The following is a 16,908-nucleotide window of genomic DNA, read 5'->3' on the forward strand; positions in this document are numbered from 1 at the left end:
TCCTCTAGTGGTGTGTTAAATATTTTATTTTATTCTTCCTTTCCTCCTCCTTTTTGCTTCAGTAGCTGAGAGATATTAGCTCTTTTGATGGTGATAATCAATTTTTTGTTTTCTAGTAGTTGCCTGTTACACCCTGCACTGCCAGGCCAGCTCAGATGCAGTGCATTTTGTTAAGCTAGACAACCTGTGTGCAACTTTCATGCTCCCAGAGCCTCCCAAAGCAAGAGAAGGAAGGAAAGCTCCTGCTTTCGTTGAATGCTGGGAGAAATTACTACAGCAGGCATGTTAGCAAAGGGCTCATCGGATTTGATGACCTGCTGCAGCCCCCTGCTGAGAAGATAAGGAAGGTGAGTCTAAGCTGCAACTGATGGGAACTGAAGGTGTTAGCCCTGTGGGTCCTGCAGAAAGGAGTGCTCTGTGCTCTGTTTTATGGAATATATTTGCTGCTACATGTTGCAGGAAGGTTGATTTTATCAGCTGGCTCTGGCAGCAACTATTGGACCAAGTCCTCTGTGGAGACAGCTGGAGGATCGCTTTCTCTGTGGAGGGGAGTGAGGTGTTTTTATGGTGATCTTTGCTGAGATCAAAGTGTTCCCAGGAAAACACAGAAACTGAATTTTAGATGAATTTGTAGCAAAATGTAGAGTGCCTGTGAAGCTCGTGTGCCTCTGACTCGGTTAGCAGCTAAAGGTTGGTTTTCTCAACAGCAAATCATTACTCACGTGCCTCAGATCTGGTTTGCATCTGAGGTAAGCTGCTTGAATTAAATGCTTGAATTAAATGAAATGGGGGAGAAAGGTTCCCTTCAGAATGCTTAACCCAATGTTGATATGCAGCCATTTAAACTCCTTACAGCTTGAGTATTTCTTCCCCAGACAGCAGTTTGCACTCCTTTGTAACTGTTTCTTAGAGAGAAGTGTTTACTTAACCTGTGTCTATAGACCATTTGCAAAGAAATGTGCAGTTGTAGACAGGAAGGATTATGAGAAAAAAATGGGCTTTGCAGGCAAGGGGTTAGTTCAGCAGACCAGCAGGCAACTAACAGGGCAGCAGGGCTCAGAGTTTAGTGTGTCCCTCTGGTGCTGGCTCCCTGTGCAACCAGCAGGGTAGCTAGGTGGGAGGGCTTTTATTAAGGCATATCACCTAGCCTATACATTTCAGAATTAAGTAATATACTTTGCTGATCTCATTTTAACTTGATTTTTATTAAATACAATGTGCATGTTTAAACTAAATTACCTTAATTTGATCAAAATTTTTGAGAGTTAAACACTTTCCAGAGGCCAAACCATCAGCCAAACCATCTAAGATCCTGATGGGCCTGACTCATCAGCCTCTGAGTCACATGCTGTTACAGTTCATGTTTACATTGTATTGGAAAGTTGTGCAAGGTCTTTTGTTGCTTTGCTGACTTTTAATGTAATTAATCAGTTGGGGGGATTGTGGAGCAGGTGCCATGAAATTAACCAATGCTCTGAGGACAGACAACATGGAGAATATCTGATGTCAAACACCTGGGAGGAAAGACGTGTTGCACATACCAGCAAGCAGTCACACAATTTTCACAGCAATCAAATGTTTTCCACAGCCTGTTTTCTTTTCCTTGGGAAATCAGTCTGCAACTGTGATTTCAAAGTCCCTTCAATGTATGTGGTTAATTTTTCTCTTCTTTGCACTAGAGGCATTAAGGATATGACTGCTTGGCTAATTACTCATGATGTTCTATTTACTTTTAAACCAGGGCAGAAATAGATATTTCTTCAATGTCCAAAAAGCACATAGGGCCACTTTAATATGGTTCCAACATTAAAAAAAAAAAAAAAGGTTCTAGTGACAAAATACATACAAAATATAGTCTGAGAAGTTCCTTTTAAGACCTCAGCATCTTGAAATGGTAGGTGTAACTGTTCATACTTCAAAGACAAGATTCTTCCAACAGTAATAATTTCTGTTGATACCCAAACACTGCATTGATTTATGATACAAATTGTAAAATAAATTAAAAAAAAAATGGTTAACAGTTGGCTTGTATACAGGGTTTTTTTTATTTCAATCTGTGTAGAGCTTAGGTTTGCAGGGAATTTAATATGGTCAGCTTTGTTTTACTACAGATGTCACAAAAAGTCAAATTTAAAGAAAACTAAGACAAAATGTGATTTCCTTTTCCAGACTTAAGATCTTGGATAAAGTTTGTTAATCAGGGCTAAAACAGTGGCTAATATACCTCTGACTCCTCTACGAAATATAGAGTATAGAATAATAAAGTATGAAGAATATGGAAAAAAAATCACATTTGAAGAGTATACTATATTATTGTATGAAAAGTACAGCTTGAAATGCTTTTCATTTTGATGCAGGAGATTTAGAAGCAAGCACTCAAAGAACTTTTCTCCTTCCTTATGAGGAAACTTCCTTATGAGGACTCTGAAAACTGCTCCATATCATCTGTTTAAAAAGAAAAAAAAAAAAAAAACTTGTGACAAGAAAAATGTCAGATATAGGGAACCAAATATCCACGTTCTATTGAAAAAAAAATAAAAAAATAAAAATTCAAGTATCTCTTTAAATTAAGGTAAATAAATGATCTTAGCAATTTGATCTAACTTTTTTTTTTCATGTTCAAGACAAAGTGCTGAGAATGGACTGTTACATGTGCTGAATGTCTTCCTTTAATGAGAACTCTCAGCAGTTCATAAGATCATAAGAGGAAACTTTTTTACTGTGGGGGTATTGATCAAATACTGAATACCTGGAGAAACTGTGGCATTCCTGGAGATATTCAAAACTCACCTGGATACAGCCCTGGGCAACCTGCTGTAGTAGCATGGAAATTGGACTAGATGGTCTCCAGCAGAGCCTGGCAGCCTCAGCCATGATGTGATTCAGTTATAATTAGGAAAATATTATTTTGTCCTTTGGTTGTAACACCAAGAGTGATACTGATCTTGACAATAAAATGAGAAATTTTGCTTGATTTTTTTCATCTCCTTGTGTACATTGATAGAGATGAAAAACACACACACTGCTTCTTTGATAGAGTTTTCCTCTCTCCTTATTTTGACACTCACATTAATTTCTTATTTCTTCAAACTATTCCATCAGTGTACAATGATTCTCCATATTTAATCACTGATGTAATGCATTTTGTCCCTATCTCCAACCTCTTTTGCAACTTGTCATTTGTGACATTGTAGAAGTGTTTTATCCATGTATATAGTACAAATGTGCACCCAGCACCATCTAGGACCAATTGCTGCAATTCTGACAAGAATAGTTGCTGTTAGTATATTATTATACATTATACACTGTTATAAGAGGAAGATGACAGGATAAAGCTTTTTGTTTACGCAAAGCTTTTTGTTAAAGAAGTGGTGGAGAAGGCTTTGATGCTTTGATCCTGAAAATGGCAACTTAAGAGTACAGTATAATCATACTGTGCAGGAAGAAAATCCCTACTTTTGTTCAGAGCAAGAACTTGGGGTCATCAAAGAAAGTCAATAGGAGCCAAGTTTAAAGAAAGTAAGTGGAGGTGGTTCTTCATGCAATGGTTAAGCATTTCTTGTTCTGATAAATGAAAGTTACTGTTGCATATACTGACTCTTTCAAAAATTAATTTTTAAGCAATGTACTAAGCTGCTCAGTTTCTGCACTTAGGATATTTATCACCTAAAATAAACAGTACTATATCCAAATTACATTCTTTCTTTTTCTATTTATCCCATTCATTTCTGTCCTCTATTCACTGGAACAACTCTTTAACTCTTTGTCAGGTTATAGAATTAACCAAAGCAAAGGGAAGACATACTTTAGCTACTATAGGTGTATTTTCTATTGTCTCCACATCTGCAAGGGGGGAAACTCTCACTATCTTGGCAAATTTGGCAAAGAGGAACCATTTTGCCTCACAACTGCAGATGAAGGACTAAAAGAAGTAATATCATATTCATTATATTTCCAAGTTAATTAGCAATAGGGCCAGATGGTATCAGAGTGGGAGGGGTTTTTTTGCATGCTGCTGCCTTTCTCTTGTTTTTATCCAGGTCCTTAGACAGTAGGTTCATATTTCAAACTTTTAAATTGTCATTTAAATTTTAATTAAAATACTAATGATAGTGTTACAAAGTCTCATAGTGTTTCGTTGTGAGTTGTTCTTATTACAGTTCTGTATACTAACCTATATTCAATAATTTTAGCTTCATGGTATCTAAATGCCTAATCCCCTATCTACAATAGCAAAGAAAAATGCAGCAACCAAACAAGTATTCTCAACACTTGGAAAACAGTTCACAAGTGCTACAAAAACAGTTTGTGAAGTCATAAAGAAGAAGCCAGTAAAAGCAAGAAAAAAGTCCCAGATAATTTTGGAATATTCAAAAGAGTTTTTTCCGGCTGTGTGTTAAACAGTGTCTGCTTCAGGTCATTCAACTTCTATGTTATTGTTAAAGTTAATTTGTACTACAAGAGTACCACAAGACCCCGATCAAAAAGAGGGCTCTTCTGGTTTTGCTTCTGTACAAATACAGAGTACAAAGATTGTCTTCCAAAGGAATTTATCACTGTAGTGTAAGAAACAAACAAAAAAGGAAAAGGAAAAGGAAGAGGAAATAGGAAAGAGGAAGAGGAAGAGGAAGAGAAGGGGGAAGGGGGAGGGGAAGGGAGGGGAGGGGAGAGGGGAGGGAAGGGAAGGGAAGGGAAGGGAAGGGAAGGGAAGGGAAGGGAAGGGAAGGGAAGGGAAGGGAAGGGAAGGGAAGGGAAGGGAAGGGAAGGGAAGGGAAGGGAAGGGAAGGGAAGGGAAGGGAAGGGAAGGGAAGGGAAGGGAAGGGAAGGGAAGGGAAGGGAAGGGAAGGGAAGGGAAGGGAAGGGAAACGGAAAGGGAAGGGAAACGGAAAGGGAAGGGAAACGGAAAGGGAAGGGAAACGGAAAGGGAAGGGAAACGGAAAGGGAAGGGAAACGGAAAGGGAAGGGAAACGGAAAGGAAAGGGAAACGGAAAGGAAAGGGAAGGGAAGGGAAAAGGAAAGGAAAGGGAAAAGGAAAGGAAAGGGAAAAGGAGAGGAAAGGGAAAGGAGAGGAAAGGGAAAAGGAAAAGGAAAAAAGAGAAGAAAAGAGAAGAAAAGAGAAGAGAAGAGAAGAGAAGAGAAGAGAAGAGAAGAGAAGAGAAGAGAAGAGAAGAGAAGAGAAGAGAAGAGAAGAGAAGAGAAAAGAGAAGAGAAGAGAAGAGAAGAGAAGAGAAGAGAAGAGAAGAGAAGAGAAGAGAAGAGAAGAGAAGAGAAGAGAAGAGAAAAAAGAAAAGAAAAGAAAAGAAAAGAAAAGAAAAGAAAAGAAAAGAAAAGAAAAGAAGAGAAGAGAAGAGAAGAGAAGAGAAGAGAAGAGAAGAGAAGAGAAGAGAAGAGAAGAGAAGAGAAGAGAAAAGAAAAGAAAAGAAAAGAAAAGAAAAGAAAAGAAAAGAAAAGAAAAGAAAAGAAAAGAAAAGAAAAGAAAAGAAAAGAAGAAAAGAGAGGAGAGGAGAGGAGAGGAGAGGAGAGGAGAGGAGAGGAGAGGAGAGGAGAGGAGAGGAGAGGAGAGGAGAGGAGAGGAGAGGAGAGGAGAGGAGAGGAGAGGAGAGGAGAGGAGAGGAGAGGAGAGGAGAGGAGAGAGGAGAAAAGAAAAGAAAAGAAAAGAAAAGAAAAGAAAAGAAAAGAAAAGAAAAGAAAAGAAAAGAAAAGAAAAGAAAAGAAAAGAAAAGAAAAGAAAAGAAAAGAAAAGAAAAGAAAAGAAAAGAAAAGAAAAGAAAAGAAAAGAAAAGAAGGAAAAGAAAAGGGAAAAGAAAAGGGAAAAGAAAAAGAGAAAAATTGAGAAACTAATTCAGGAACGCAGGTGTAAAGGTAAAGCAACATGGGTCTGTAGCATCTGCAATACCCACAATGTAAGAAATGATGAACTCTCGAAAAGACACCAAAGATTTGAGCACAACAGTGTGCATTCAGGACAGGGAGGACTTGAATACACACTGTATATAAATTCAGGCATTAGTTTCCTAGTGAGCTATCTGTATCATTTTCAACCTGAATGGCAAACCCTGGAGGCCATTGGCATTAATTTAATAGAATCATAAAATCATAGAAATTAATATTGGAAAAGACCTTCAAGATCACCTGGTCCAACCATCACCCTGCAACCAATATCACCCCACTAAACCATGTCCCTAAGTGCCAGGTCCAACCTTTCTGTGAACATCGCCAGGGACGGTGACTCACCATCTCCCTGGGCAACCCGTTCCAACACCTGACTACTCTTCCTGAGAAGAAACGTCTACCCATTTCCAACTTAAACCTCCCCTGGCACAACTTGAGGCCATTGCCTCTTGTCTTATTGCTAGTTGTCTGTGAGAAGAGGCCTACCCGCAGCTCCCCACAGCTTCCTTTCAGGCAGTTGTAGAGAGCAATGAGGTCTCCCTTGAGCTTCCTCTTCTCCACACTAAACACTCCCAGTTCCCAAGGCCGCTACTCATAAGACTTGTGTTAGAAATCCTTACCAGCTTTGTAGCCCTTCTCTGGACATGCTCCAGGGCCTCGATGTCCTTCTTGTAGTGAGGGGCCCAAAACCGAGCACAGTACTCGAAGTGCAGCCTCACCAGAGCAAGGTACAGGGTGACAATCACCTCCCTGGTCCTGCTGGCTACACTATTCCTGGTAAAAGCCAAGATGCCGTTGGCCTTCTTGGCCACCTGGGCACACTACCGGCTCATGTTAAGCCAAACATTGATCAGCACCCTCAGATCCTTTTCCTCTGCACAGCTTTTGAGCCACTCTGCCCCAAGCCTCTAGTGCTGCATGGGGTTGTTGTGACCAAAGTGCAGGACCCGGCACTTAGCCATGTTGAGCCTCATCTCACTGGCCTCTACCCATCGACCCAACCTGTCCAGGACCCTCTGCAAGGCCTTCCTACCCTCTGGCAGATCGACACTTCCCCCCAACTTGGTGTCGTCTGCAAACTTACTGAGGGTGCACTCAATTCCCTCATCCAAATCATCAATTAAAATATTAAAGAGGATGGGCCCCAGCACCGACCCCTGGGGAACACCACCAATGACCAGTCACTGGCTGGATTTCACTCTGTTAACCACCATTCTCTGGGCCCAGCTGTCCAGCCAGTTTTTAACCCAGCAAAAAGTGTACCTGTCCAAGACATGGGCTGCCAGCTTCTCCAGGAGAATAGTGTGGGAGACTGTGTCAAAGGCCTTGCTGAAGTCTAGATAGACTACGTCAACAGCCTTTCCCTCATCCACCAGGCAGGTCACCTGGTCATAGAAGGAGATGAGGTTGGTCAGGCAGGACTTGCCTTTCATGAACCCATGCTGACTGGGCCTGATGCCCTGGTGGTCCCGCATACATTGCGTGCTTGCATTCAAGATGATCTGTTCCATCACCTTTCCTGGCACTGAGGTCAGGGTGACAGGCCTGTAGCTCCCCAGGTCCTTCTGACAGCCCTTCTTATAGATGGGCATCATGTTAGCAAGTCTCCAGTCATCTGGGACCTCTCCGGATGACAAAGGAGAACAAGATGATGGAGAGTGGCCCAGCAATCACATCTGCCAATTCCTTCACCACCCTTGGGTGGATCCCATCTGGCCCCATGGACTTGTGACAGTCCAGGTAGAGCAGCAGGTCTCTAACTGTTTCCACCTGAACTGTGGGGGGAGTTCTTCTGCTCCTTGTCCCACACTTCCACATTGCGAGGCTGAATACCCTGAGGATAAGTGGTCTGCCTAGTAAAGACAGACGTAAAGAAGGCATTAAGAACCTCAGTCTTTTTCTTATCCTCTGTAGTCCTGTTCCCCCCTGCATCCAGTAAAGGATGGAGATTCTTCTTGGACCTCCTCCTGCTGTTAATATACTTATAAAAACATTTTTTCTATCCTTGACCATAGTGGCCAGCTTGAGCTCATACTGGGCTTCAGCCTTCGTGATTTTGTCTCTGCACATTCTGGCAACTTCCTTGTACTCTCCATGAGTTGCCTGCCCCTTCTTCCACTGAACGTAAACTCTCTTTTTCTCTAAGACACACAGCAGAAGTTCCTGTTCAGCCACGCTGGTTTTCTTCCCCACCAGCTCATCTTACAGCATGTGGGGACAGCCTGCTCCTGCACCCTTAAGACTTCCTTGAGGATCGTCCAGCCTTCCTGGACCCCTTTGCCCTTCAGGACTGACTCCCAAGGGACCCTCCCTACCAATGTCCTGAACAGTTCAAAGTCTGCCCTCCAGAAGTCCAAGGTAGCAGTTTTACTTACCCCACTCCTGACTTCACCAAGGGTAGAGAACTCTGCCATGTCATAATACATATTGTTAGCAGTGTGAATAACTGTATGATTGAAGGCACACTTTGTTTTACCTGGTAAGACTATTTTGTCCTAACAGCCATTGTCTGAATTTCTCTACACTCTGTTTATTTTTCATTGTTCTATATCATTTTTACTTACTGCTAACTGATAGGACAAACCACTTCTCATCAGCTTTGAAGTGAGTTACAATATGTCCTCCAAATTATTTTTGTTTGTATGCTAGTATTACTTGGTCTGGTCATCTCTATTACTCAGATGAAATTTGTTCTAACATACTTTTCTTAACTATTAGATTTTGGTGTTCCTTATTGCCAGGGAGCATTTACTCTGGAAATCTTTTATTATACTCATATGTAAAATACTCTCCTGAAATTTGTTGATCTGATGTGAAAGTAGCTTGATCTTTGCTTTTACACTCCTAATGACTGGAACATAGCTTTAGATTGCATAATGCCCAAGAGACTGTTAGGATAATTATAGAAAATAACATGGCATTGATGTAAGAGCTTATACACATTTGTTGCAGTTATCAACTCTTGGAGCTTCTCACTGACAAAATATTAAGTTCTGGCAAAGTCTCTCTCAGGTAATTAAAAGCTTCTTGTTTAAATTCCACCTGAGAATTTAAATGGAATAATTAGTGTTTCCCCTTTTAAATTAGTGATGAGAAGAATCAATCTATGCAGGATGGATGTCAAATATTCATAGAGAATATTTTTATTAACTCCTTTGTTTCTCTTCTTCATTTCAAACTTGTCCCTATTGTATATTTACAATTTGTTTCATGGGTCAGGAAGGAAATGAAGACAGTCAGGACTTCAGCTACATTCTGATTTGTACTGTTTACATAGTCTGCATCTGTTATGTCCTTGCTTCTCAGATACAGTGGTAGTGACAGATACCTTTTACAGATGAAACACTATGCATTTTTTGCTTTTTTGAGAGATTCAGAGGGAGAAAAAGAAATAAGGGTTGCTATGAACTATGCTGTGAGAAAGACATTTCACCCAGTCTCAGTCAGATGAGTGTCTAATTTTCAACAATTAAAAATTAAACAACTAAACACGTAACAGAACAGATACAGATCTATGACTTCTAGGGGCACTGCCCAATGATGGCTTTTATTAAAGGGCAAACGTGGATTAGAATTGGTGCATACATATTTAATATATATACATATATATATATATGAGTATATGTATATATTCACAACCTTCTGAGCATCTCTGGTCTGTCCCTATGGACAAATTTTGCCATGGGAAAGAAGGAAACTGCCATATCAAGGGTGCTTCAGTTGAACATTCATACATGTCTTGCAGATGTACAGGGAGCAATGTCTGTGTGTTGTCTTTGCAATATTTCTATAAGAAGCTCCCAAAGTAATGCAAGTATTGTTTGTTAGTTTTAGTTCTGCCACTTGGTGTAGATTAAGATATGAGTGATTTTAAAAAAGCAATTTGAAGTCTTTTACTATTTGCTTATGAATCTTGCTTATCTACTAAAATCAGACTTCAAGTTGGGAGCTTGGCAAATGCTCTGGGTGTGCTTTAGCGTTATTGCCAAACAACAGCATGACTGTATCCCTCAGAGAGTGTCTGCCCTTCCTGAGGTTATAGTAAAATATCTCTCTTAACTGTCAAAGGGAAAAGCAGTGTCCTTCACAGACATGGTTACCCTCCTACTCTTTAATGAAATTGAGCAGAAATGGCAAGAGATTTTGCCACAACTCTTTCCTATCTTCTTCTTTCTCTGTGCCATGGACCTCATGCTGCTGGGTGCAGCAGGATGGGACCAGACACCAAACACCAGCAAAAAAAGAAGTCAGCAACTGCCTGCTCTAAGCTAGCAATTAGGAAAAAGCTGAGAACCGACATACTTGTTAATAATCCTATTCCCAAGACTCCTGAGACAGAGGACACCCTCTCCTCAAGTGGATGCTCACCACCTTAAATGCAGATTTGAGCTGAACTGGAGACACTTCTTAAGAGCAAAACAAATGCACCACTTGCCCTGCTGTCCCTTTCCAGAAAATATTCACCTGAGCATTTGAGAATCATAGAATCATGGAATGGTTTGGGTTGGAAGGGACCTTGAAGATCATCTAGCTCAACCTCCCTGCCATGGGAGAGGACACCTTCCACTAGACCAGGTTGCCTAAAACCCCATCCTGTCTGGCATTCTACACTTCCAGGAATGAGTCATCCACAGCTTCTCTGAGCAACCTGTTCCAGTGCCTCACCACCCTGAGTGAAGAATTTCTTTAACTAATAAATAATAAATAATAACTAAAATAGATCTACCCTCTTTTAGTTTAAAACCATATCCCCTTGTCCTACCACTACACTCCCTGGAAGAGTCCTTCAACTGCTTTTCTGTAGGCTCTCTTTAAGCACTGGAAGTCCACCACAAGGTATCCCTGGAGCCTTCTCTTCTCCAGGCTGAACAACCTCAACTCCCTCAGCCTGTCTTGATAGGAGAGGTGCTCCAGCCCCCTGATCATCCTCATGGCCCTCTTCTAGACTTGTTCTAACTTGTCCATGTCCTTCATGTGCTGGGGGCCCCAGAGCTGAACACAGTGCTCCAGGTAGGGTCTCACAAGAGCAGGGCAGAGGGGGACAATCACCTCCCTCGGTCTGCTGGCCACACTGCTTTTGGTGCAGACAAGGATACGGTTAGCTTTCTGGGCTACAAGCACATATGCCTGTTCATATTCAGGTTTTTTTTCATCCACCAATACCCCCAAGTCCTTCTCCTCCAGGCTGCTCTCAATTCACTGATCACTCAGCTTGTATTTATGTTTGGGATTGCCCCAACCCAGGTACAGGACTTCACACTTGGCCTTGTTGAACTTCATGAGGTTTGCATGAGGGCCCACCTCACAAGCCTGTCAAAGTCCCTCTGGATGGCATCCCTGGACAGAGGTTGTTTTCTGTCCTTCTTGATAAAGCCATACATCTGCACAAAGGAATGATTCGTTGAACTCCTGAAAGATAGTGAAGAGGGACCATGGCTTTACTTTACATTGGTTTCATTTGGGAGAGAACAAGTGGGGTGCACTTGTTTTCCAGACACAGCTTACATAAAAGTATTAGACATCTTACATGAAAATAATGAAAACGCAGTATTTCCCATCATCTTTCTTTCAGCTTTAACAACTTGTTGTCCCCATCTACAATCTGTGAGGATCTGAGACTCCATGAGTGCTAAGTCTGAGACTCCATGAGTGCTAAGCGGAGTATATGTACAACAATCAGTCTCATCTTCTCAGGGGATTTGGCTGGGAGAACATCTTGTCTCTGGATTGAGATGAGGGTTAAGCACAATTTCAGCCTACAGCTGCCAAGTGCAGCTAAGACTGGGACAGCAAAGGGGAGCCTGCATAGGAGCACCACCCCAGATGCTTGCAGAGGGTCTGTCAGTAAAAGAGGGTCTCACAGAGCAGTAGTACCTCAAGGGTAAAGTTACACGTGTTTTCAGTTTTTAACTATCTTGACTTTATGTCTTTAAATTCTTCTTGTGTCCTATTTTCTGTCTTAGGTCTGTGCTGAATCTGAGTTTGTTTCAATGTCAGTCCACTCCTAAGCAGCAATAAAGAAAAATTGAACTGTTACTATCTTTAGCTCTGGCTTTAAGCAGTCCAGACTTCCAGGATCACCTCTACACAAAAGTTTGTTAAAATATTTATGCTGAAATTATTGGCACAAAATGCTGTTTAAAGTTTGCAAACCTTACAATTTAATCCAAAGCATTATAATTACATGTCTTATACACAGTTTGTGTTTGTGACTTACTGCAAGATAAATTAATGGCAAGCTTAGTTTTTACGACTCTTCATGCTCCTTAAGGACATTGAAACATAAAAATTGAGCCAAGGATAGCTTCTGAGAAACTTCTGCAAAAGATATGAAGAAGAGCAGGCAACATCTGAATCTAAACAGAGTGATTCATGTACTACTTTGTATATTACAGGTTCTTTTCTACTGGAATGGACAAGTGAGTCAAAACTAACAGTTTTGTTACGTGTTCTGGTATTTGCTGGGCAAAACAAACACGGGAAAATACAAGTATTTAAGAAAGGTATTTATTGTCTTGGTTTTAGCTGATAAAATAAGATTACACCCATAGTTGTAGTCTCTATTTACAAAGAACAAACACTACAGATAACACCTGGATTTTTTTTCTATTTCCACAATATTTGCTGTGTTTTTATTTTTTTATGTTTTAATTAAAGAACTAGATAGTGGAATTGCAAGACTTGTATTTTCACAGTGCTCATGACTACAGAGAACAGACTCAGAGAAGGATTAAGCTAAAACAGACCTCTGGAGGCTATGTAGTCCAACCAGCTTGTAAGTTAGACCAGGTTGCTCAGGGTTATGCCCAAGTGAGTTTTGAAAATGTGCATGGCTGGAGGTTTTGGTATATTGGTATATTGGACGTTATGGTATATGGACCACCTTTGCCAGCATTCAGCCAGACTTACTCCAGAAAGCTTGCATTATACTCCCACGCAACAGAAAAAATATTTCTTAGGGTAGACTAAACGGTAAATTGAATGAATGCAAAATAACACTATCCATTTATTAATTCTTATAAAAATAAACAAGCAAAAAAACATAACATTTAGAAAACATGGAGACAGGAAAAGAAGGTATCAGCAGAAGTCAAGGAACTGTGTAATGCGATGATTTTCATAACATTAGCAGAAACATTTGAAACATCCACCCAGCTGGAAAGCAGCTCTGCAGAAAAGGCACCAGGGACCCTGGTAAACACCAAGCTGAACATCAGCCAGCAATGTACCCTTACTGCTGAGAAGGCTGATGGTGTTCTTGGTGGCATTAGGCAAAGTACTGCCAGCAGGTCGAGGGAGATGATCCTTTCCCTGTGCTCAGCTCTAGTGAGAGAGGGCATAAAGACCAAAGTATGCACTCTCTTGTGAACTCTCATGTATCAAAAGATGTTCGGCAATGAGTCAGTACCTGCAGGGTGATGAACACAGAAAATAAAAATTTTAAGAGCAGAGGAGGAAACATATCCATTTTCACAACACTAAGCAGCAACAGGGTATGCCCTTCAGTGAAAAGAATAAATACACAATCTCTGGAAGTTGGTAAATAAATAGTAACAAAATCTTATGAGACTTTAACTAAAAAGAAGGGATACATTTGCCTCTTGTTCTCAAGAGGTAAATATGCCCAACTGAAACCAGTGCTTCAGTTGCTCCAAAAGCAGAACCTCTGAGAGAAGATAACCAGAACCTTCTGCTCCATGCTAGAAGGACAGGACTAGGCCTGAAACTGGATGAAAACACTGAAATTGCAACTGATATCAGTACAGTACATGGCCACTTCCTTACTGATATCACAGCATAGCTAGCCCATAGGAGGGAAGAGCAACACAGAACTATTGATGACTAAGAAATTTAAATTATCTGAATTTAAATTATCTTGGACTTAAATTATCTGAAAATATTTCTTCTAAACATCACAGATGTGGAGGAAAATAACTCAAAGGAAATTACAACCAAAATAATCCATGCAGGCATGGCTTTTCCAGCATTGTGTCAAAATACATCTCCAGAAGCAGCTTGCTCTTACTGTAATGCTAAGGATATGCAGGTAAATATAAATTCATTCATGTTACAGCATGATAGCAAGGTATCAGATAAAATCTCACAGGTTTACAAAATAACTTAATCTGCAAGAGACTTCCCAAGATCACACAGTCCAAGCACCCTGCTCAAGAAGGGTCACCTAGACCCATGGCCATGTCTAGTTGGGTTTTGAATATCTCTGTGAATGGAAGCTCCACAAGCTCTCTGTGCAACCTATGACAGTGTTAGTCCACACTCAGAATGAAAAAAAATGGGTTTTGTGTGTTCAGTTAGAACATTTTTTTGTTTTCATTTGTGTCCGTTGCTTCTTGTCCTGTCAGTGGATGTCACTGAGAAGAGTCTGTCTCCCTGACAATATCTAAAAAGTATCAAAAATAATTAATCTTGGGAACATTCATCATTCTGAAAGGATAAGACTGTCAGTGAAAATTGTATCCAAGATACTTAATATGCAAGCATGCAAGTTTGCCTAGTATCAGCAAATCAGATTAGCAGGATTATTGAGAAAAAGTATTCCCTTAAGAGTCCCTGTTATGGAAAAGAGACAAGTTTCTGAACATTAAGGTTATCATATACTAGCCAAATATGAGTTAGGACATTCAAAACTTAGTGTGCAAATATGATGCATATAGAAAACTGCAAAGAACCTTTTCCTGTAAACCAGAAATCCTGCATGAGCTTCTGCTTATTCATGGAAACTACTCCATGGAAAAATAATACACAGCCACGGTTAGACAGTGTCCAGTGCCCTACACAACCTTGTAATGCCTAGAGTAATTGCTAATAAATCTAGTCAAAACATCATCTAGAAAAATCTCCAAAACTTGTTTCATTACTTATGATTACCTACTTTTAGATTTTTCTTTGTGGTGTTGTTCTTTTGTTTCTGGTTTTGTTTGTTTCTGGTTTTGTTTTTCTAACAGTCATCAGTTATTAATACTTTTTTCTTTCTTTCTTTTTTTATGGTGCTTTTATCACATGAACAATGCCTTAAGTTCTTAGCATTTGCCTAGTGACTGTCAATTTTATATCAACTAAGTTGTTTTCCATTACAGGAATATTTATGCAAATGCTAACATGCTTATGTTTTATTTTCTTTCTGACAAATTTAATTAGAAAAAACTTTCTTCATCTGTTCCAGACTAATACAGCTGGCCCCAGCTTGTTCACTTATTTAGTCTTTTAAGCCTCACAACTTATACAACATGGATAATTACATTTGTTATTGACTCTTAGATTAGTGTTCTCAGATTTGGGGGGTTAATGTTGGGCAGAATTTGTTGCACCAGTTCATTCAAGAGAGGAAAAATCATAAAATCTTTGCTTCTTAATGTTCTAAGAAAACACATTCAATAATGGAGAAGATTTGTTCAGTGAAGAAAAAATAACCTTGTCATTTAACAGGGAAACCTTAAGTGTTCTGAGGCAAGAGATCACAAGTCAAATTGTGAGTGCTGTGTTGTGGCAAATGCTCCTGCTCTACCTCCAGGTCTTGGGGGTTCCTGCAGGAAGGTTCATGCACATTGATGACATTTGCTGACATTTTCATTTCAGAGAGGCATGGATATGTTTGCTCGTTGTGCTTGTTTCATTTTTCACCACCAATGTAACTGTGTGGTCTATCTCCCCTCTGACTGACTCATGTTCTAGGAGAAAAGAAAATGTATCACACAGCTATGTTTTCACATTTAGACTTTACGGTGAAACAATGACTCATCAGTGTGGCAAAAATGCCACAAATTTGACTCATCAAAGGACAAAAGTTAACACAATGTGTTAAATATTTTCTTATATTCAGACACATTTTGAGCAAAATATGTGTCTTGTTTCTTCTGACTATAACTCAGAGTGTGATGGCCCTTCTTTTGCATTTGGTTGCTCTGAAGTTTTGCTTGGGTTGTAATGTTGCTCTTTGGTTCTGCTCAAATACTTATTTTTCCTTAGTTGTATCCTGTATTCCTGATTCCCCAAAACCGCGAAACTAAAAGAAAGATTGAATCCATCCTCTTTCCTGGATGCATCCTATGCACTCAGAATGTCTGTGCCCCACTTGCATTAACTTGGTGTCAAGCAGCACTTCTGAATTGCCAGACCAAAATGGTGGCCATCAATCAGGAGCTCCTGCTGGAAATGTGGCTCAGAACAACTTGTTGACAAACTGTTGAGAAACTTCTAGCTTTTTCCCTGACTTGAAATTCAAAGGTAATTATTTGCCCTCCAGGTCACAATTGCCAGTTGCCTAATGCCCAGCAAAGAGTTGCTGCGGAGTCCATTGGGAGGCACTCCTGAAGGGCAAAGGAGTCCAGAAAGGCTGGACACTCTTCAAGAAAGAAATCCTAAAGGCACAGGAGCAGACCGTCCCCATGTGCCCAAAGATGAGCCAGTGTTGAATAAGACTGGCCTGGCTGAACAGAGAGCTGTGGCTGGAGCTTAGGAAGAAAAAGAGGGTTTATGACCTTTGGAAGACCACTCAGGCCACTCAGGAGGACCACAAAGATGTCGTGAAGCTGTGCAGGGACAAAGCTTGATCTGGCTACTGCTGTTAAAGACAATAAAAACGTTTTTATAAATACATATACAAGAAAAGGAGGACTAAGGAGAATCTCAATCTCAATCCTTTTCTTTTTTTTTTTTTTTTTTTTTTTTGGGTGTGGAGGGAAACATACTGACAAGAGATGAGGAAAAGGCTGAGGTACTTAATGCCTTCTTTGGCTCAGTCTTTAGCAGCAAGACCAGTTGTTCTCCAGGTACCCAGCCCCCTGATCTTGTAGATAGGGACAGGGAGCAGAATGAAGCCCTGATAATCCATGAGGAAATGATTAGTGACCTGCTACTCCACTTAGATGTATGCAACTCTATGGGGCCAGATAGAATCCACCTAAGGATACTGAGGGAGCTGACAGAAGTGCTCACCAATCTGCTTTCCATCATTTATCAGCAGTCCTGGCTATCAGGGGAGGTCCCAGTTGACTA

At 40.4% G+C, this 16,908-nt stretch overlaps 1 protein-coding gene across 7 annotated transcripts in view; it reads left to right on the forward strand.

The window, feature by feature from the left end:
* LOC310889708 (uncharacterized protein) overlaps positions 1–16,598 on the forward strand; it is a 41,064-nt gene extending 24,466 nt beyond the window's left edge. For 2 of the 7 annotated variants that reach the window (XM_083817589.1, XM_083817588.1), the window contains 2 exons: positions 210–347; positions 16,157–16,598. In XM_083817589.1, the coding sequence (XP_083673715.1) occupies positions 210–347; positions 16,157–16,369 (351 nt within the window). In that variant the 3' untranslated portion in view covers positions 16,370–16,598. Of the gene's footprint in view, positions 1–116; positions 2,970–16,156 lie in introns of those variants that run through there. The other 5 variants (XM_083817591.1, XM_083817590.1, XR_014576721.1 and 2 more) reach the window with 5 other exon arrangements.
* Positions 16,599–16,908: the final 310 nt, after the last annotated feature.

This window comes from Anser anser (genome assembly GCF_964211835.1).
Source record: "Anser anser genome assembly, chromosome: Z".
Classification (NCBI taxonomy): Eukaryota; Metazoa; Chordata; class Aves; order Anseriformes; family Anatidae; genus Anser; species Anser anser.